The sequence below is a fragment of the Plodia interpunctella genome, chromosome 2 (genome assembly GCF_027563975.2).
Source record: "Plodia interpunctella isolate USDA-ARS_2022_Savannah chromosome 2, ilPloInte3.2, whole genome shotgun sequence".
Classification (NCBI taxonomy): domain Eukaryota; kingdom Metazoa; phylum Arthropoda; class Insecta; order Lepidoptera; family Pyralidae; genus Plodia; species Plodia interpunctella.
The window spans coordinates 7,010,505-7,031,683 of record NC_071295.1 but is presented as its reverse complement, the minus strand read 5'-3'; the positions used below and the strand labels follow the sequence as shown (position 1 = coordinate 7,031,683).

At 32.9% G+C, this 21,179-nt stretch overlaps 1 protein-coding gene and 1 long non-coding RNA gene across 3 annotated transcripts; one reads left to right on the top strand and one right to left on the bottom strand.

The window, feature by feature from the left end:
- Positions 1–1,465: 1,465 nt before the first annotated feature.
- LOC128679610 (lachesin-like) lies at positions 1,466–20,811 on the top strand. Of its 2 annotated transcripts, none has more exons than XM_053761983.1 (9): positions 1,466–1,632; positions 6,065–6,183; positions 6,265–6,371; positions 6,702–6,887; positions 8,729–8,921; positions 9,467–9,595; positions 10,528–10,647; positions 17,825–17,995; positions 19,001–20,811. In XM_053761983.1, the coding sequence occupies exons 2-9, from the start codon at positions 6,114–6,116 to the stop codon at positions 19,390–19,392; spliced, it is 1,368 nt and encodes a 455-aa protein (XP_053617958.1). In that variant the 5' UTR covers positions 1,466–1,632; positions 6,065–6,113; the 3' UTR covers positions 19,393–20,811. The 2 variants fall into 2 exon arrangements, with proteins under 2 accessions (XP_053617958.1, XP_053617966.1); XM_053761991.1 differs by lacking the exon at positions 1,466–1,632 and adding an exon at positions 5,809–5,907.
- On the bottom strand, positions 12,027–13,050 carry LOC135309956 (uncharacterized). The gene is made up of 2 exons (XR_010370228.1): positions 12,681–13,050; positions 12,027–12,351 (listed from the first exon to the last, which is right to left on the bottom strand). It is a non-coding gene; the product is annotated as an uncharacterized LOC135309956 (long non-coding RNA).
- Positions 20,812–21,179: the final 368 nt, after the last annotated feature.

The following is a 21,179-nucleotide window of genomic DNA, read 5'->3' as shown; positions in this document are numbered from 1 at the left end:
TATATGTATAGGAAGCGATGGCAGGCTCTAGTACCCATTGGTCCTCAGTTACAAGACCCACTAGATTGGAGTATACGTTAGTTATTTAAACCTCAGTATTTGGTTGAAGCGATGGTGGTGTAATGGTTAAGACGCCCGCCTGTGGATCGAAAGGTCCCTGGTTCGAATTCTACTCATGCCACATGAGTTTGTATACCAATCTGACTTATGTATAGTAGTTAGTTTTCATAGACCACCACTTGCTTCCAGTGAAGGAAAAGAACGTGAGGAAACCTGCACACTGGTTGATTCTTATTAACTTGTGTGTGAAATGGAGAAGGCAATGGCAAACCAATACATTAATAATGCCAATGAAAGTTGTTGTGTGTGTTTCATTCTACGTAATAACCAGCCATGAGGAATACGACTATGAAGAAGATTTGGTTGAGAAACCTCGCACTATTAGGCTATTTTTTTTCTAAGCCCGTCACCTATTAAGCGGTGGCCTGATGCAATTGTATTCGCAGTATTGTGTCTTGATTATTCGCGATCGACGAAATATGCCCATTAGCCCCCTTTTTGGTATTCCTGGTATCACTGAACATTCAAGATTAAACCATATTTTAATATTACCAAGTTCCAGTACCAAGTTTTTGATAGGATGGGTATTTTTGTAGACATGGGCGAATTAACGAAGGCCAAGGGTACTAAACCTTTATAATATGTATAGGAAGCAATGGCCGACGTTCATAGGCGAGCAGATGACGGCCCTTTCTAACAGTTCAATTAATAACTTTGGAAATTAGCGAGAAGCTAATTATTCTATCTCCATTTCATTAAGTTAGTTGACCCTCGAGTAAAAAGGTCCGACGGTCTCAACAGGATCCGATTTTGTTAGCGACCAGTGTCAAGATCATAAAAATACATTATTTTTGTCTTACCAACGGTGGCCGGCCATACATTTAAAATATTTATGAAATGAGCTATCCATGAAACAGATTAATTTGTTTGTTTTGTATATGAAAGTAACAAACATATTTTATATCCGAAATGGTGCTGTATAATTTTGTTCCTACGATGAATATTAATTAGGATCATACTGAAAGTTGTTCAAAATTCTAAGCTAGTGTGATTGTTATTCAACAAAGTATTCCATTTTGGTGCTCTCGTACGAAACATTAATTTCTACTATCTTATTATGTCAATTGCTGGAATATAAATTTATCGAGCTTTGTATCGAATTCTACTAAATTAAATATACCCAGTTAGAAGTAAATGGAAAGATTAAACAAAAGATTCAGTTTCTTCACGAAAATAAATAAGAAACACATGATACCTAAATGTTATATATAGTAAACCAGCTAAAAGTTATATACAGCCTGCCAAATCCTATCGGCTCATATCTGCCTTCATCATACTGACATCTGCGTAAGAATAACGATGGAGAGAAGGACTGAATGAACAATCGGCTCAGTGTGTTCCGGGACCTCGCCCATGCCGCGCACGCCGCGCGCCCTCTCGGGACTTTTCGGAAACTTATTCCGAAAAACTTTACCAAATCAACGAAAAAATAAACAACGCTTATTAATCTAAATACAACGTTTTAAACTTTACGACATAAAGTTCAGCACACATGCACAACTTTTACAGAAGGTTAGTTTTTATACCTCTCACACATTTGTGTAAACTTTCTCGTTAGTTGATTGAGCATATTTTTTGTAGACTAAGTATAATTTGCTAAGCGCTTTCACGTGTAGAATAAGTGTACTCGTTTCTTTTTGATGCTGCTGTAAACTTTCTTCGCTTCGTTGTGTTCTTGTTTTTCGTTTCGTTGCGGGAAATAGACAATGTATTATTATTTATTATTTTCTACTTAAGTAGCACTGTATTCAAAGAAATAGTAAAAAATATACATAATCAATACAATATAATTACGTAAATTAGGTAGTATATAATGCCTGTCAGATATAAGAAAATATGTAGTAAATTTATCAAGTATTAAGAAACAACACAAAATAATATTGTATATTTATTTTAACATAAAAATCTCGTTTTTTTTGTACGTTATTGGAAGACTGCGTATATCTTGCTTCGTTTTCTTTTTACATCTACATTTTTTACTATATTAAAACCAAACTAGATTTATAATTGCTGTGGCATAAAAGGAAAACGAGTGGCAAACTTACTTTATTGGATTTTCTTTAATTTATTCAATAAGAAAGCTATGAACTTAGACATTTTATCTTTGATGAAAGGAGTGGAATAAAAGTCCGGTATATTTTTCTTAAGTATTTTTTATTAAGGATTTCAAGTATTTAATGTTAAGATGAAGAAACTCCTAACTCACTAGTGGTGGCGCCATTACATTTATGTAAATTTCTATAAATCTACAGGGAAAACTATAAAATATCACAGAAGATTATTTACAGTATATAAATAATTTTATTAAATAATATTATAGTTTCCCATTTTATAAAATATATCCACAATTTACAATGATGATTTTGGTAACCACCGTTGTCTATTTGGCTACTTTACTTATATAATGATTTTAAATTCGAATAAAATCAATATGTTTAGTATTTCTTGATTTCGTTAATATTAAAATAAATTTTAATTTTATAAAATCAATATTAAAAATGGTGGATGGTGGCTGCTAGCGTGCGGATTTTCTCAGTATGAACACTAGTTCAGCTTATGAAACTGTTTGAATAATTTATATCTTACCCCCGAAAGCATGATTATAAATAATTTATTTTTCACATTAGAGTGTGCCTCATAATGTTATGATTGTGTTATACAACATATTAATTTAACAAATTGTATAGATAGACATAAAAGTAATTCTATAAGCCTGCACAGACTGTGAAACGAAACATACCTAATGGTCGTCATTTATGCTCTCTTAATGTATGATAAAAATTCAAAAGAAACTATAAGTTGCATTATAACGCAGAGATCAACAGAAGTCAATTTGAAATGTAATTTTATTTGTCACATTAAAGCAGTACAGACAGACAGTAGCGACTCCCTCATAGGCCCAGTCACCGGTCAGTATTCTTGTCAATTTAATATACATCTATAAGCTTAACAAAAATAAATGGCATTTTTGATAGACCCAAAGATGATAAACAGTTATATTTTTGAAAATGTTCTATTTCGTGTAACGGGTTTTGGAAATTTAAAATAACGACATTCGAATAGCGTGTTCTAAGCAGAACCTTCTTTGTACATAATAGGTTCTCAAATATTTGCTGAAGTGGAATGCTTCGGTGTTTAACACCTCCTGTTGAAGCCCACTAATTACCAAAGAGCTTCGGCAAAAGCTCTAAAGCTAACGCTTATAAAGCTTTATCTTGAAACTTGCGCAGGCATTCCAAACCATGTTAGAACGAGTTATCCAAATAGAGGGGAAATTATTTTTGGATTGGATCGTATTTGACCTCTTAAAGTTCACTAAAGTGTTAGGTATGAGGCACCCAGCTTGTGTCAATAATTTTGAGTGACCAACAAGTATTTTTTAATCATTTTGACTTATTATGAGCATTATTTCTTAATTGGAGAGTTAGCTAGCGCAAGTACCTTCACCAGATGAATTCCTCCAAATCTGAATCATTTCACTCAGTTTCCGCGATATTTTTTGACTTAACCGGTAACCGTGCTTGTTTCGTTTCTACCGTCTTTATCCACATTCATATTAATTTAATAAAACAGTCATATCAATTGAAAAGCTACAAAAATGTATGTGTTAGTCAACTGCACCTATTACTTGCAAGCTAGAACAACATGCATAGTAAGGAAATCTCAACATGAACATTGAACGAGGAATACCTTAACTCGATTCTAAGTTTCTGTTTTGTATAAATGTTTAGACGGCCGGTACGTTTCCGACGCTTGTGAACTTGTACTGCGAGTTGGCACAACTCAAGGATATTCGTCGAGGTTATGCACTACGTTAGAATTATTGACGGTGTTTGTATAGTTGTTTTGTAGGATTGTTGCGAATATCAATACCGGGTTTATTGGTATTATTTTTAGTGTGAGCTTACGGCATCAATTTAGGTACAATTGGTACTATTTTTTTAGGTGCTTTAACCACAGATCATGCGTACTTTTAACTAATCATATGTAATAACTATTAAGTTACTATATTTTGTAAAACTTGTTACTAAAATTATCATGTACTTTAATAAATGGGGATTATTAAAGATAGTTTCTTTAGTAGGATACGAAACACTTTTTCTAAAATTTTCACCAACATAAAAATTATTATTTAAAAAACGGTGAAAATTTGTAAAAACTTGTTTCGCAGTTGTCGTTTAAAGAAGCTGATGTAGGTATTTTTTGCACTATCTGTGAAATATAGGAGTGTGAGTGGGAGCCGATAAATAAGAAAAAGAAAGATTACCGCGTTTCATATTAATTTTTTTAAATACTTTAATATCAAGTATAATAATATGAGAGCCTGTTAATTTACGAAAGACGTTATTATGAGTATTTGCGGCACAATTTATAAGTAAAGCCAAACAGAACATTTGTTCAAAAACATAAAAAGGGGCGTGGCCGAACGTGTTTTACAAGAAAAAAAAATATTTTTGAACAATGTTCTGTTCAAAACATATCGCAGCAGACCCGCCTTAATGCCATCATGTTCGAAATCGACATTCTGTATTAATACTGTCATATGAATGTGACACGTATTGGTAATGGGCTTATGCAATTTTAATCACAGCAATTTTTATCTTCATAATAAACACGGCTGTTTGTATTGACTCATGGGTGCCGTACATGATGATATACAATATCTTTAGCCATATTACCATATTCTGTGTGTACTTTTATTAGAACTGAAAAAAATTTAGTTACCCAACTTTTTAAAATTTTAGTTTACTTGAAAATGTTATTTTATTTGGAAGGCAAAAATCATGGTGTGTAATGAGCTTTTTACTCATCATCATCGGTCAAAAGAAGTTCGTAGATCTCACAAAAAATGATTAATTAATATATTGGTTGTATTTTGAGATAGCTATGTAATCTTAATAGACCGAATCCAGATTTGATGGAGTTCATAAAGAATGTAATAAAAAATACAAACACACCTTGCCTCGTCTTTATATATGGTAATGTGCAGCCATTAAAATGTATTCATGTACTGTCAATACTTTCGACAAATGTGTTTTGTATATAAAAATGTTAAAAAATATAGTTTTGTAAATTCGAAATTGGCCTTTTCAGTTGGATACAAAACTGACTTAACGTCTGCATTTTTTATTTTATCTTTTACAATCTGGATATCTTTTGTCGACTATATTGCTCGTTCTTACTCTATAGAATTTACAATTTCCATAGTAGAAACAGAAGTAGTGTGGTGTGTGTTCAAAATACCTTTCTTTACCAAAATCACCATCAAAATTACTATTGTAACATGCGATAGCATTTTAAATATATTTTTTTTTACGAAATAGTATTGGTGTTAAAAAAAACACCATGTAAATTTTATATACCTAAATGTATTATACTTCAGTGTACAACGTTGCGGTAATTCATACCTACGTCAATTTATACCATAAATCAGCACTATCTGATACAATTCAAATTACAGAACAAATTACAATACGGTTTCAAACTCCACGTTTTGTGGGAATACGAAAAGGTCCAAGTCCCTGGAGAACGAGCGGGCTTTCAAAAACGATATGGCCAAAAACGTAACAAAGTCCAATATGTTGACGCCGTATCAAAATGGCCGCCTATGTGCTCCGAATTTTTCTCGAGTATTATCGTACTTTTGCGGAAAAGTAGTTACCGGTGCGCGATCGCCTCCGCACTGCTTTCAATGCTCTATAACAGCTCCATGTGAAGTAAAGTGCCAGATACACACGTAATGTGACGTCGACTCATTGACTGATGAAATCGCAAAAATGAGCTGCGGTAGGGACCCAAATAGCTTTCCTATGTATCGTGTCACCACGCCTCCTAATTGCGGTGTGCCTGTTTATCTATTGTCAATATATAGCTATATGTATTTGCAGTACAATTTAAAGGCATAATAATTAAAAATTTGTAATTTCTAAAATTTGCTGTGCAGACTCATGGACACCCCGGGTTTTGAAGAGAAGTAAAACAAGAGAGGAAATATGCAGCAGCCGTTGTGGCCACTATGTTTACTGGCAGTTTTCATGTTCGGTCTCGATTCTAAGCTTGTGGGTAAGATAAATAATTGCTATGGATTTCTCAAAAATACGATGAAGTGTATTTTAGTTTTATACAATATTTATCTTATTCTAGGTGAGGCGTTTCAACCAGAATTTGCAGAACCAATAACAAATTTGACGGTACCACTTGGCAGAGATGCGACTTTCCGTTGCTTAGTTCAGAATCTTGGAGGTTACAGAGTAAGTTATAGTATGATAAGGTTACATACTACTTGTATTCCGTCATCCGTATCTGTCCACGACAACTGGTCATTGAAAATTTGTTATAGTCATCCCACCATCTCCACTTGGCCTATTAATGTAAATACACAATACCATAACATGCCTTTGAAGCACGATAATATTTTTGGCCATAGTAAAAGTTGCTTAACGGCAAATATTACAGGACTAGGGCGTGTACCACTTCGCTACCACATACTCCAATATTAATAACAACTGTAGACAAATGTAGATGTTATAAAAACGCTATGTTAAAAAAACTAAATTTTAAATTAATTATCTTTTTTGCAGGTGGGTTGGGTGAAAGCGGATACCAAAGCAATACAAGCAATACATATTCACGTGATAACAAATAATCATAGGGTTGGAGTTTCTCACAACGGTCAGTCGGTCTGGAATTTACATATTAAAAATATTCAAGAGGAAGACCAAGGTCAATATATGTGTCAAATCAATACGGATCCCATGAAAAGTCAGGTTTGTACTTTTTTTATTGTAAATCCATTTTTGACACAAACTCGAAATTTATATTTATTTACTCTACAATTCATTTTCTTTTTTGTTTATCTGTGACAACAATCGAGTACCAAAAACTAATATCGCTGGTATTTTCGATGTTCAAATTTATTTCTGAAACAAAATGGTATTTGTTTGAAATAGTCCAAACAAATACCATTTTTGTTTCAGATTGTTATATGTTCGGAGTAGGAAATAAATATTGAATAATGTCATGATTACTTTTATACTGTTATTTTATTTAATTCTCGTAATAGTAAGTTAAATAAATAAAATATAAATGTTTCATGGTACCTAAAATAAAAAGCTAATAATTTGTAGTATGTAAGTAGTTATGTAGTTAGCGATTCATAGGCATAGACCACTTGTATTCGTAGGTGATAATAATCAGAAAGTATTTAATTCTAATAAAATAATATATACGGCTGCTATGCGACCCATGGAGCCCATCAAGGGTGGTCAACAAGCTGCCAGACGTCCGTAATAGCATCCACGAATTAAATTGCAATTACGGTAAACATTGGGGAGATAAAGTGAATTAAACTGCACGCAGGGAACAGCGGGTAATGATTCGTGCAGAGAGGCAGATGAGCGTCATTTCAAATTTAGGTGCGAGCAGAACCCCACGAGGGGTATATTCTGTCGGCAAACTTATCTGCTCCGCTACTGTTAAATGCAGCCGATAAGCGTAGAAATCCGATTGTTAACTTTGAGTTGATCTGATTGACGCTTCGTCAGAAATACTGCCGTAGGCTCATTCATAGAGCGTTACGAAAGCCGCGACCGAGTTGTCATTACAACTTTTCAAATTTTAACAAAGATAAAAATGAATTTTAGCACTTAATTAATATGCACTGGGATAATGGCAATTTTATGAATGATTGAATTTGGAAACGGTCTCAAGAAAATTGACGTATCGCAATAATAGCGCGACGCCGTAACTCTTCGATTGCTATGTTTTCTTATACACTATTAAATATAAACGTATTTATGTTTCATAAATTGTAAGAAAAAGTTTTCTACATGGACAGGATTGGAACGCAATACCACACAATTATGAACACTAGTGTCCTCGTGTACATTAATATTTATTCTGTGACAATGGTCCTAAATTACTGCGTCGCGGTGCAATTTATACGCCAGTCTGATAACGACATAAATCGCCAGTGGCGACAGCACTAGCGGTGACGTCGGCGCAGCATGACGCCGCTGGGCGAACGTCAGTTATTCCATTTTCGAAAAAATATACCCTTGGAAGGCCAGCTGCCAAATCCCTTTTAAATAGACGATTACGTAAAAAAGAATTTTAATATAAATTATTATAGTTTTCCATTATATAATGTAGTCCTGTGACTACATTATATAATGGAACTACTTTAGTCAACTATTTGACTAAATCGCAAACGGTGGCCACTAATTCCTTTTAGTTCTACTTTGACCACGTTATATTATTGCTATCTATAAATACTTTCTACTTAAATTCTTTATAGAGTATGGCATAATTTGTTTTTTTTTTTTCATTTTCGCTAAGAAATAAAAGAAATTAAATAAAGATGTGAGGTGGCGCTATGTGCGACGAGTAATCGCCGTCCTGTCATTCTTTAGGCGAGTTAAATGACATCAGTGTTAGCAAAAATAATGATTAGGAGGAATAATGTGCAGTTACTGTAAATTGCGTAGAGATAGGAGTGAGGAATGCTAGCAATTTATTTGACAGACTAGAACAGTGAGATGTCCTCTGCTTATTCTATGTATGTGAATAATAATTACAGCAACATAAAAACTATTCATCCTTGTTGCAGATGGGTTATTTAAATGTGGTGATTCCACCAGATTTCGTCTCAGAGGAAACGTCCGGGGATATGATGGTCCCAGAAGGAGGTACCGTGAAGGTGTCTTGCCGAGCGCGAGGGATGCCAACTCCAAGGATAATTTGGAGGAGAGAAGATGGCACCGACATTGTTATTAGAGACGCTCATGGTGGTAAAACTAAAGGTTTGTAATCTTACTAAAGATTACTAAGACTCAAATGAAAAAGTTTGTGAACTAAAACAAATTTTCTGTTTGAATACCTAGTTTTTTGTCGTACTGCGAAAACTATGAAATGGTTTTCACTAAAAACGAACGGATAAAGTTTTGTTCATTGTAAAAAAATATTGTTTGAATACTTTTATGAAGTTTTTATACAAAATATTTATATAGGTAGATTTTATGACATGTTTTCGGAAAATATCGCAAATTTATAATTTTTATTACGAAAGCGTTTGCACGAAAATAGTTTTGCAGTGATAATTTTGTGAACGTATTTTTGACTCCAAGAATAAAATTTAATTATGAAACTTAACTTCATTAGGTAAAACCAAACAATGTACGTGGATTATCCGCTATGGCCGGTACTTCTTCTTCTTCTGATTCTAATGACCAACCAAATTATCTTATTCAGCATTATTTACTAAAAGCGGCCATCGCCGCAAAAGATTTTCCCGTGCCATGTTCTTACACAGTCAGAACAAGGACCTAAGTAATATTTAATTTCACAGTGACCACCTTCGAAGAGGAGGTTTTGACTCTGACGAAGATATCCCGGTCAGACATGGGCGCGTACCTGTGCATCGCTAGCAACGGAGTGCCGCCCACCGTCAGCAAGAGGATACAAATCAAAGTTCATTGTACGTATGTAAATGTTATTGCATACTTTACTGGTATCAGAATTACCAAGCTGTTCAACTAGTTATGTTGAAGAGTTAACACCTTCCAAATAAAACGAAAGTCGTGAAAATTTACCAAAATAGTGCAATTAGACACTTTAATCTCATCAGAGTTTCTTCTCAGTCGATCTTTTTGTTTTTTTGCTATCAGTTAAGTGAGAATATCAATGATAATTCAGAATTATCATAATAAAGAATAGCCTGTCGGGTAATATAAAATAATAAAAAAAACAAAAATCCCTTCTCCGTTTGAGCAGTCTCCTAAAAATAACGACGATTTTTCGCGGCCATTTCTGTGCAACTTCATTCAGAGTCGGAGGACGAAATAGTCCTCAGCAAATTCAGCGTAATTGTTGTTTATCTTGGCAACTTTCAGAGGTTTCTTGTTATTAATGGTGTTATTTAATGACGCCCAGTAGCTACTAGCTTTTAATTATTTTCAGACTGTTTGCGTCCCCCGTCTACTTGGGCATTGCGCTTTATGCTAGATTTAACTTTAATATTGATATTTACAATCTCCGTGGAATTATCTAAAACTTCTGAGAATTTATTCGTTTTTTTTTGTTCCGTAAAAGTTTTTCTTATATTGCGTAAACATTTTGTCAGTACAGACAAACGCACATCAACCCACCGAAATAATATTGCCGTTGCATAAAGGTCTATGCAGCAGAGTAACTTGACTATTTACCTTAAGAACAATTTGCGATAGATTAGACAATAATGATCTTATATGAAATACATATATAATGCCCCTTCTCTAAATTCAGCCCCCATCATTGCCCCATTTAATGAACACATCTATTGGACATTTAGGAAGTAATAAATGTTTTTTTTAATAATGTTGTGATAGTTCGCAAATTAAAATCATAATTTATTTTTATTTTTCAAAACAGTTCACCCAGTAATCCAGGTGCCCAATCAGCTAGTGGGTGCTCCATTGGGCACGGACGTCACATTAGAATGCTACGTTGAATCCTCGCCGAAGTCTATCAACTACTGGGTACGAGATTCAAGTAAGTTTATGTGTACATTTAAAGTTTTCTTATCATTGTTATATCCTTATCCTTATTTGTTAGTTTACATAAAAAAGAAGAACGGGATATGAGAAATACTGCGCGTTCAATTTTATTTCTTCTAATGCGATGTTCGTCTTTAGTACATCCCCATCTATAGATATATGTTGGCTCAATCATTTATTTTCAAACAAAATAGACTTGCTGATAACTTCGTCAAAGAGACCAAAAACAAATATGCAAAGACTAAAACAAACAGTGAGTTGCAGAACAGGCATAAAGCAAATGAAATTGAACCCTACCGTTACATAATTGGGTAGGTACATAAACTCAAAAACTGCAGAATGAAGTTTCTTGTGGTTTTCGGGATGGTTTAGGTATATAATTTATTGTGTTTTTACCCGAGCGAAGCTGGGACTTTTTTTAATATATCTACGTTTTCAAGTAATGCAACTAGAAGACCGAAATATGTAAAATTAGAGCAGATACACACTGCATAGTTTTCATACACAGTTACAACCACTGAACTCTTGCCTTGGGGAATTCAGCACGCTTTGGTTTTGCTTGTAGTAGCGTGTTTTCTGTTATTCATGAACTCTATAGAATACTGATTGTAAGATCTTAGATGGTTTTGCTTTGACAATCAGTTTCTTCGATTTTCATGTAGCTTCTTGTGGATTGATAATATTTCTTTAATTGGTGGGTCTGGTTAGTCCACAATACGTTAAAATCGGCAAATCATCATACAGAATTGCCATGAATTTCAAAAGCCAATAATAAAATAGTATATAATTAAATTAAAACAATAATCCAAATTGAATATTCATATTTGGTAAATAGAAAAAAGTGAGCTTAGTCGATGTGGTTATGAGAGGATTACGTAACGGCTATCCAAAAATATGAAACCAAATTTAGAAAATCGTCACTTGTGGGTAACAGCATTTTTCGGCAGTAGTAGGCGGGCAATCTTGCAAGTAATGAGATATTAGGTTTTAATTTATGAGTGCGTCGAGTCTTAAGGAAATTGACCTATTGTGCGCAAAGACAATGCGCGTTAGTTCCGTCCCAGTGGACGTGGGCAAGCGACTACTGCCTTGCGGCCTTTCAACAATGCTTTCATAATTTATCTCCGAAGGATGTGCGATATTGCCCCCGTCCTCTGTTATTACTATTTCCACTGGATATTTGGCTTCGCTGAATCGATGTGACCTAAATCTATAGGACTTTTTTATCGAAAGAATTTTATGTTACTAATATTGTTGTTTGAAAAGATATTTTATTACTAAAACATGCATACCGTGGCAGAAATGGGAATGGACTTGGAATCCAAAAACCATGATATGATTTATTTATCAGTAAAATAATTGATCAAGCAGGTATAAGAAAAAAATATTTTCATATATTATATCCTATTATCATTATTTTTTAACAAGCAGTTGAGCAGTTTGACGTAATTAGTAGGTACTTTCACAAAAATAGCATCCGTTTTCAATTTCTTTCTTTAGCGTAAAACAAATCAATGCTCTTCAGATCTTCAAATAAACTCATATATACCCAAGTGATCATTATACGGCCTGTGTGAATACAGTTATTCGAGCACGAAATGTTCGTTTATTCAACTGATGAATCCATATTTTATTCATATTGCCACGTATAAGGTGAGAGCCCATCTCCCTTGCTTCTTGGTGAATTTCATATAAAATTCTTCACAGATATGAGAATAATGTACCGAAAAATATTTTTTATGTTATAAATTTTTGGTTCCACAGATAAAAATATTATATAATAACATAAATTAGTTAAGAACTGCCAAATTTACTGACTTGAGGTCTTCGGCATGATCTTTTAGAAAAATTACCCTACCAAAAATATTTATCAAGGAAGTTTCATAGAAATTGTGATGAAATTATAAGAGTTGTAAAATATAATGAAGTGATTAGTTTTTTTATAAAATTATAATTCACGTGTGTTCGACTGACTACAATTTATAATTTCACAGTTTTTCTTTGAGAAAAATAGGGGAAGATTCGTACCTGATAATAGACGAAAAATTATTTGTATTTTATCGTTTTTTGCAGAATTCTGGATAGCTGTTATATTTTGATATCCTAATCAGCTTTGGATTAGCTGATATTTGGTGTAAAAATACCTGTATTTCAAATGAAAACACAACTGATTTTCTGTAGTGTTCGGTCAAAAGAATCTATTTTTCAATTTGGAAGGAATCGCCAAACACCGGAGTTGCAACAGTGCATAGAAATTATCAATTTTCTGTTTGCAATAGTCGAATATGTCACGTGAACAGCAGCTCGTATTTCCGTCGCATAAAACCAAATTCGTTCCAATAACATGGAAACTAGAAACATTACTAGCGGCGAATCATAATAAAACCGCAAGTGCTTCCTGAGAAATACTATTAACTTGTACGTGAAATAAGATCGTAGTAGTGCAGAAATTTTGATGTTATGCTTAAAATTTCACATAAAAGCAACACATATAAGTGATACCTAGTTAATTATTGATTTAGATAATCAGGCAACATTATTCACAAACAATGGACAACATTATTCACAAATAATGAACACGTCAACGTGTTCATTATTATAATAATGCACCTTAAATATTCAAAGCTATCTAATAGCCAATAGTCAAATTACATAAAACTAAATATTCCAATAATATAACATCATTTTGATGCGAAAAAAATATGTGTAATACATTACTTACACGAAACACTTTTATACCAATTACACGCTTGGAGAAGAGTTAATCCGTCAATGACAAATCTGATAAATCCGCAAGAGGCAGCTGCTCCGTGCCCTACTACAACGAGCTATAATGAGCTGGATGGAGCGATACTAGCTGTTACCCCATACTCCGCACACAGCCGTCGGCGGTTCGGAAACTTCTCCACTCGGCAGTTGTCGCGAAATTTACGAGTTAATTTTCAATGGAACCCCGAGTTTTGAGCTCCTGTAAAATTCAAGTTCCACATTATGCTTGGCGCTCATCCGAATACGTGACGCAGTAGAAATACCACGTACGTTTCGCATGTAGATTTTGTAGTGCTGACAATTTGAATGACGGCTCTTTTATGTTGAAAGGTTGAAGAGCTCTGTCAGATTCTCAAAGGGATACTTAGTTACTTCGTACGAAGCGGTGGCTAACTTTGATACCTGTGTCTTTTAAAGTCGATATCATTTGTCAATGAGATTCTGAGTTACTTAAATATTTATGAAATCTATCCAGTGTTTGACTATAAATTACTTTGCTTCAAATTATTAGTGCATAAGACTATTCAAAAGTACTTTAAAATAGGTATTATTATTCCCCAGTAAATTTTGAAATTTCACAAACAGACATCAGAAACAAGAATGTGGGTGAAAATAACTTGTCAGATATAATTAGCAGTGAAAGCAAATAAGATCTTGTAATAAAAATAGTTCCTTGTACAATTTATAACACAAGCTTCATAGAGAAACTACACACTTTTACGCTCTAAGTATTTTATGAGGTAAAGTTTATAGTGGCACGGTACAAACGAGGTGAACTCTTGCCACTCGTAGTATATCGTGTATATGTTGGCATAGCGACCAATAAATAACGTTTGGTGATTCATACCGAATCTGGATCATATTAGAACGAATTCCTGAAAAAAAATCCTGAAATTTTGATAATTTTGATTAGAAATTTTGATCGTTTCTGTAGAGTTGAATTTGTGCAAGCTATATTAGAGCTATCGTAAAACTTGAGATGTATTTTTGCTAAATATCAGCAGATTTGCTTGAGAAAATTATAGGGTTATTTTATGAAGATCCTTAATTTAGTATATAAGATCTCAAGTACCTACTACTTTAGTGCTTCAGTTTCATGTATTTCATATACAAATATTAGCTTCTTTTTTCATATAGAAATATTAGCGTATCAAAAATATTACTTCAAATTGGGTTTGAAGAATTAATATAAAGTTGAAATAAAAAATCCATATATACAAACAGCCAGTGTATTAAAAGTAAAAGATTTTATTTCATATGCACATATTTTTCCTAAAAAGAAATATTTAGTTTACGTTACTCCAATTCACAAAAGCAATAAAAACTCTGCTCGGCTCGAGTTATTTTCACTCTGCACGGGCGCTAATTATTAAAACGCATTAGGGTCCAACTTGTTTTACGCCTGCGTTATGATCCGTGGAGTACAATGTACTTTGAGGCTGCCTTTGTTTTCCCAAACTTGCCGAGTGACTGGCGCTTTCACAGTGCTAAAATCAACCCGAAAGGGTGAACAGGACTGAACAAGATCATCATTTTCGTTTGTCATCAATCTATGTTAGCCCCCTGACATGTAAGTGTTAATTAAGCAGTCCTCACTCCAGTAATTAAGAGTGTTATACTATTATTTTAGATATTAATTGGGATGAAATTTCTTCATATAATGAAATGGCGACGGGTTTTCTTCTAAGGTTGTAAGTCGCAATACCAAGACATACTTCGCTTAACAAAGTTAAGTTTCGATGGAAATTAAGATAAGAAAAGGCGGTGTTGGCGCTATCATTTCCTTGTGAAGTTGGGAACCTGCACTAAAATTATGTTGTTATAATTCTACGTTTACTAACGATTTCTGTGTAAACATTGTATAGACTTGTGAATAAATTTTCTATTTCTTATGATGCCGAGAATAGTTCATATAAATCTATGACTTAATATCATTCATGTAATATATTGGTAACATAACGTGCAGTTATAAATTATTAGGTATGTAACAGGGTAATATTATTAGCTTAAACAACTGTAAATTTTATGTAACCATGTTTGACTTATTAATTAACATGATTAACTATGTAGTGATGGATATGTTCCAGGGCATATTAAGCAATTAATCATATAAGCACATCTATATTTTCATGGTAAGAGTTAAATGGTTGCTGATGTAATACAAGAAAATATACATATATTAATCAACACTTTTAGTTCACCATTGAAACTAGATGAGTATACTGTAGAAGCATCGCATTTTAATTTATTCCCGGAAAAGCACTCGGTGCACTGAATGGAATAGAATTGGTGCCCTAAACATACCACATATAAATTTGAAAATAACATACTTTCAAGTGTAAAAAATTATCATTTTATAAATTCCGCCTCTTTTGTTAAGAGCCAATCTAATAGTCATTAATGATCATATTTATTAGCAAAAATTAGTATACACGTCATTATAATTAAATAAAACCACATACTCACACATTCAATAATAAATATCGTTAAATCCAAAAAAAGTCAACTACAAAAAGGTCTAAATAGTTTCAAAAAATTGACCCCCAGATTCTAAGAGACAGTTTTATAGCTCAACTGACAAACAATACAGATTAACTGCATCCGCAGCTCCAAGCAGAGATATTACTGGTATAAAAATACTCCAGCTCTTATTGTCTTCAATAACAGCAGTCGACACAAACTAAGCCCCTATTTACACGAGCCAGTGTGTTCCTAGGAAAGCGATTCGCTTTATCATTTGTGGACAAGCACGGCTTGCCGCGTTCAAATGTATTTTATTAAGTATATTTTATGTTCCATATATTCTTCGACTGATGGCGGGTTGTTTTGTATGTTGCTTATTATGGTATGCCGAAAAAATTGGTTTAGTCTTGGATTTTTTGTTGGTGAAATTAAAAAACATCTTTACGAAAATCCAACAGGCGGTATTCATTTAATGATAAATATGATAATTAATGACACCATAACATTTTCTTACTAGCCAATAGTCAAAATATTTTATCGATTTATTTGTAATGTTTTTGTCTAGTAAGTTGTTGTGAAATTGATGTTGACTCACATTTATTCCTTTTATCTATTATCATTATTTTAATATTCCAATACTCACAGTATTGGAATATTAAAATAATGATTAAAATTTTGCATTTTTCAGTTTGGTCCCAAAGTTTGGCTGGCAGAGTATGCTAGCATGAAATCCACCTTTTGTTATTTTTTTTGGAATAAATTTAATAAATAAATAAGTAAATAAATAATAAATAAGTAAATAAATACATAAATAGTAGTTCAGAATAAAATATTTTATTATATCTAGGGTGAAAAATCTACAAATAACATTTTGATTTCATTTAAAAAAAAAAATATTTCAGCTTTTAATGCTGAGGCTTCTCTTAGGTTATGCCTCCTCTGTCCTATTCTTCTCTAATCCAAGCACAACCTGCAACAAGAATATATATAAGAAGTTATCCTGAAATATGTGGCATAGGGTTCTGCCCTAGAATAAGGAGGCGACTAAGGGACACATAACGTAGGCAGTTGATGAACAATAGTATTTGCAGCAGTAGTGATTTCAAAGCACCGCCGAATCTCCAAAATTACAAGGTTATTTTTTACGCTAACCACGCCTTGGCGGTGTCACAGTCTCGAATGCAACCGAAAACATGCGGAGATGAGAGAGAGAAATTTTATCCTGATTCCACGATACAACTCTAGAGCTCTGCCCATTTTAAATCTTACCAAAAAATCTGGGTGAATATAGACGTATATATATATACGTCTATATTCACCCAGATTTTTATGTATAATGTATAAATATGTACGTGGAGCGAGTGCCTCGTTCGCAAATGATAAACGATGAACTGCATCCCTCTTCAAAGATATTGAAGAGATATTTTATAAACTTCGTAAAAAATTCGATCTTCTATACTTTTTATAAAACGCTACTACTTTTTAACACATGACTAGACTGAACTGAAAGAATGGAGTTATCTCTCCATTTCTATGCCCAAAAGTAGTACAAATAATGAGTCTAATTAAATGAATAAAATTAATATACTTTTTCATAATTATTTACTTTTTTATATGTTTCTTAAAAACGAAAACAATTAATGATACAGATGGGCTCTATTTGGAATGGTATTGTGCATTACCTACATTGTAGCTGAATTGTAGTAGTTCAACAGCCAATTCAATAGTCAAGTCATCATGATCTGACTTTATAAAGTGAATTCATCTGCAGCCATACGTCATCCACTCTAATCCATTTACCTACTGATTATAATTACATTTTTAAACAAAAAAGGTACATTGATCACTTTTATCTTTTCAAGTCTATTTTTAAAAGAGTTTATTGATGGTGTCGATACAACTTCTTCAGGCAATCTAAATGTATATTACATTTGTTACAGATGAAATGGTGATATCGTCTAACAAATACGAGGTAGTCAACACAGTAATGAGTTCGTTCGAGAGTCGCATGGTTCTGACTGTCCGACGACTTACACCGGCTGATGTCGGCGGATATCGGTGTGTTGCCAAAAACTCTTTGGGAGAAGTCGACAGCGTTATCAGACTTTATGGTAAGCTATTATTTTTAGTAAAATTATTTAAACTGTTGCCTACACACAGTTATTATACTATTTAGTTTGAACTTTCCCATGTATTTACGTCGGGAAAAATGCATCGTCCTTTTCTTGTTTATTTTAATCTTATAACTTTAAAATCTTGCTAACGAAAATACACTTAGTCACTCACGTGTAATTATCAATGAAAACGTCAGACTGTAGTGTTAAACTTATTCAAGACTGGTGCAATTCGACTTGCGCCGCAAATTGACACTGTTAGAGCCAAGTCCAACTGTTCCGTCATCCTCAGCACACCATAGACATAGTAGGGGGTTTCAATGTACGTCAGTATCGAAATTATAATAATAAGTGAATAAAAATTTAATTAAAAGTATATACAAACAAATACGAAGCATATCGGTGACATTTCCATGGAGCGCTGAGGCACATTCATTAACAATCGTCATTGTCAATGTATATTTATCACTTCAGTGTTAACAAGATACTAGGTATTTACAATCCTCACTCATTTTTTATCAAAGTCGTACTTCTATTTTAGAACATACATAATCACGACATTTGACGATACTATAAATTGAACAGATATAAAACTCTCATATATGTCGTGTACACCCTACAAACAATAAAACGCGATGTGAGGTTCGGAGAGTTGTTTCTTACCGCTCGTTGAGACGAAGACTTTGCGAGTTAATTTTGAGTCCCCATCTATTGACAGAGCCCCGCTAAGTCGCTTCAAGTATATTGTTCGCGACCCCTAAGCTGTATTAGAAGGAATTGGAGTAATACTTAAGGATTCGAAAATATACAACAATGAAAATAAAAATTTATAGGGATGTGTGAAAGAAAGTGTAATACTCTTTATGAGCATTAAAATATATTCACACACAATTTGACAGCCCGTAAATGAGTACATAAAACCACAGACCATTGTACATACAACTTACGTAATTAGTTATAACTAGAGTAAATGCGGGCTAATTTAATAACTTTTTGTTACAGAAATCCCGGGTTCCACGGTAAGAAGCACCAGTCCTTCAAACAAAAAAGAAGAAGACAAGTATTCTACGCCCATAGAAGGCCCTGACAATCAATTTGGCTCTGCTGATCGTTCTGATGATGAAGATGACCACGAAACAAATGACGCAACTGAGAAACCACAGATCATACACAAAATTGATAATGTAACAAACAAAAATAAAACTATAGGCCTTAGCAAAAATACATTGATTAATGATGATAAACTTAGCAATAAAGTTCGAAAAATTATAGATAAATTTGATCTAGTTGAAGAATTTCAGTTAAATAATGGTTGCGAAGTACAAAACATATTGAGAATACGTAACATTTTAACAATAACTATCTTGATTGATATGATGGAATATTTAATTTAAATGCATCTATGATCAATGAATATTTAAATAAATGTATTTTTTATAGTGGTTTGCAATACCAGTTCGCCCTTTCATTACGATTTAAAAATTATAAATCACCCAAGTTTTCCTCGTGCTGAAGGTTAGCTAACTTTCTCGCGCTTATAACAAGAATAAAGTACGTAATAAAAACACATTTCACAAACTGGTAATAAATTATTTCTCCAACAACGTCCATCGAGTAATTTGTAAATTGTGCCACGATGTCGACTAAAAATATCTGTAAAATGGTATCAAAATAACCTTCGGCTAACGTGATTAATTGGAGAATTTGAAGTGAACGTAAATTGATATTGATGAGCCACTTCCTCGGCAGACTTTCTATCGACCTTATTATTCAACCTGCACTATAGATTTTATCTTGTATTACACCCTTTTTAATTACATATAGAAAAAATATAATTCACTTATTGCAGATAATTAATTTAAAGAAGTGTGCTGGGTAGATATCTGGCTAGGTTATCCTTATATATTATAAAACAAAGTCCCCTACCGCGTCTGTCTGTCTGTTCGAGATAAACTAAAAACTACCGCACGGATTTTCATGAGGTTTTCAACAATGGATAGAGTGATAGGTACTTGAAGAAGGTTTACGAGTATAACATATTATATTTTTACCCGAGCGATATATAAGTTAATATAATGTTAGTAATTACAAATTGCTAAACCATGTTATGATTAGTATCCAATTTTATATTATCATTATATAGTCATTAATCGAAGTAAATAAAATTAATTGTATATTATGATACTAGCGCCGAATATCTGGGAATAGGTGCTAAGCTTTAAATTATTTAGTATAAAATGATCTCATAATAATGCGAATATAATTTACTTTTGAATAAACTCAAACTACCAATCTCAAAATTTGGTATTGTAGTTTAAATAACCATAAATAACCATAAAATATGTACGTAAGTACATAACTTCATATTATTTTATCTTACTATTATTATAAATACGAAAGTTTGTGAGGATGTATGTGTGTGTGTGTATATTTGTTACTCTTTCACGCAAAATCTACTGGGCGGATTGTTATGACAAATTATGTACACTCGTAGAATATAACCTATATAGTTTAAACACATGGGATACTTTTTACCCCAAAATTCCCACGAGAATGAAGCCCCAAGGCGCAGCTAGTAATATTATAAATAAATATTTTTAGTCACTCATAGGATATGAAACATATTAATATTTAGGTATGCTGCAATAATTGTCTTCATAAATTAACATTACCTGATATTACTTTAAAAATTTGTACACATGAGAAAATGTATATCACAAATATTGACATCTAGTGTAACTATATTTGATTTATATAATATATAGATTAGATCAGTGTTTTACTAAATATCGAATGATATACTGTTAAAAATTATAAATAAATTATTCTAAATTTATATTGCCTTTACTTATTTTTGTGTTAATAAATTCTGTTATTTTTTACCAATTTATTGTAATAAAGTTAAAATGGCGGAGTTTTATATGTGGCATATATTTTACTATTTTACTTTTGTTAACTTTTTCTTGTGTAATGTGTGTTTGTTCCGTAAAGAATGATTGATAGTTGAACTATTTCAGTGAGTCGCTTCAGTTGGTCAAAGTGGAACAACTGGTTGAATAAATAAAAAATCCCTTATTTACTTGTCAGCCATTCCAACACAACCTATTTTAATGTTATGAATATTTTTGTTCTCTACATACCCATTTTGCCCATTCAATCGAATTTATCTTGTCATACATTA

Bases quoted from the DNA above. Each gene is read 5' to 3' on its own strand.
- LOC128679610 (XM_053761983.1), top strand. From the start codon at position 6,114: ATGCAGCAGCCGTTGTGGCCACTATGTTTACTGGCAGTTTTCATGTTC. The intron at 6,372-6,701 runs GTAAGTTATAGT...TCTTTTTTGCAG, and splicing joins AGAATCTTGGAGGTTACAGA to GTGGGTTGGGTGAAAGCGGA. The intron at 17,996-19,000 runs GTAAGCTATTAT...TTTTTGTTACAG, and splicing joins CAGCGTTATCAGACTTTATG to AAATCCCGGGTTCCACGGTA.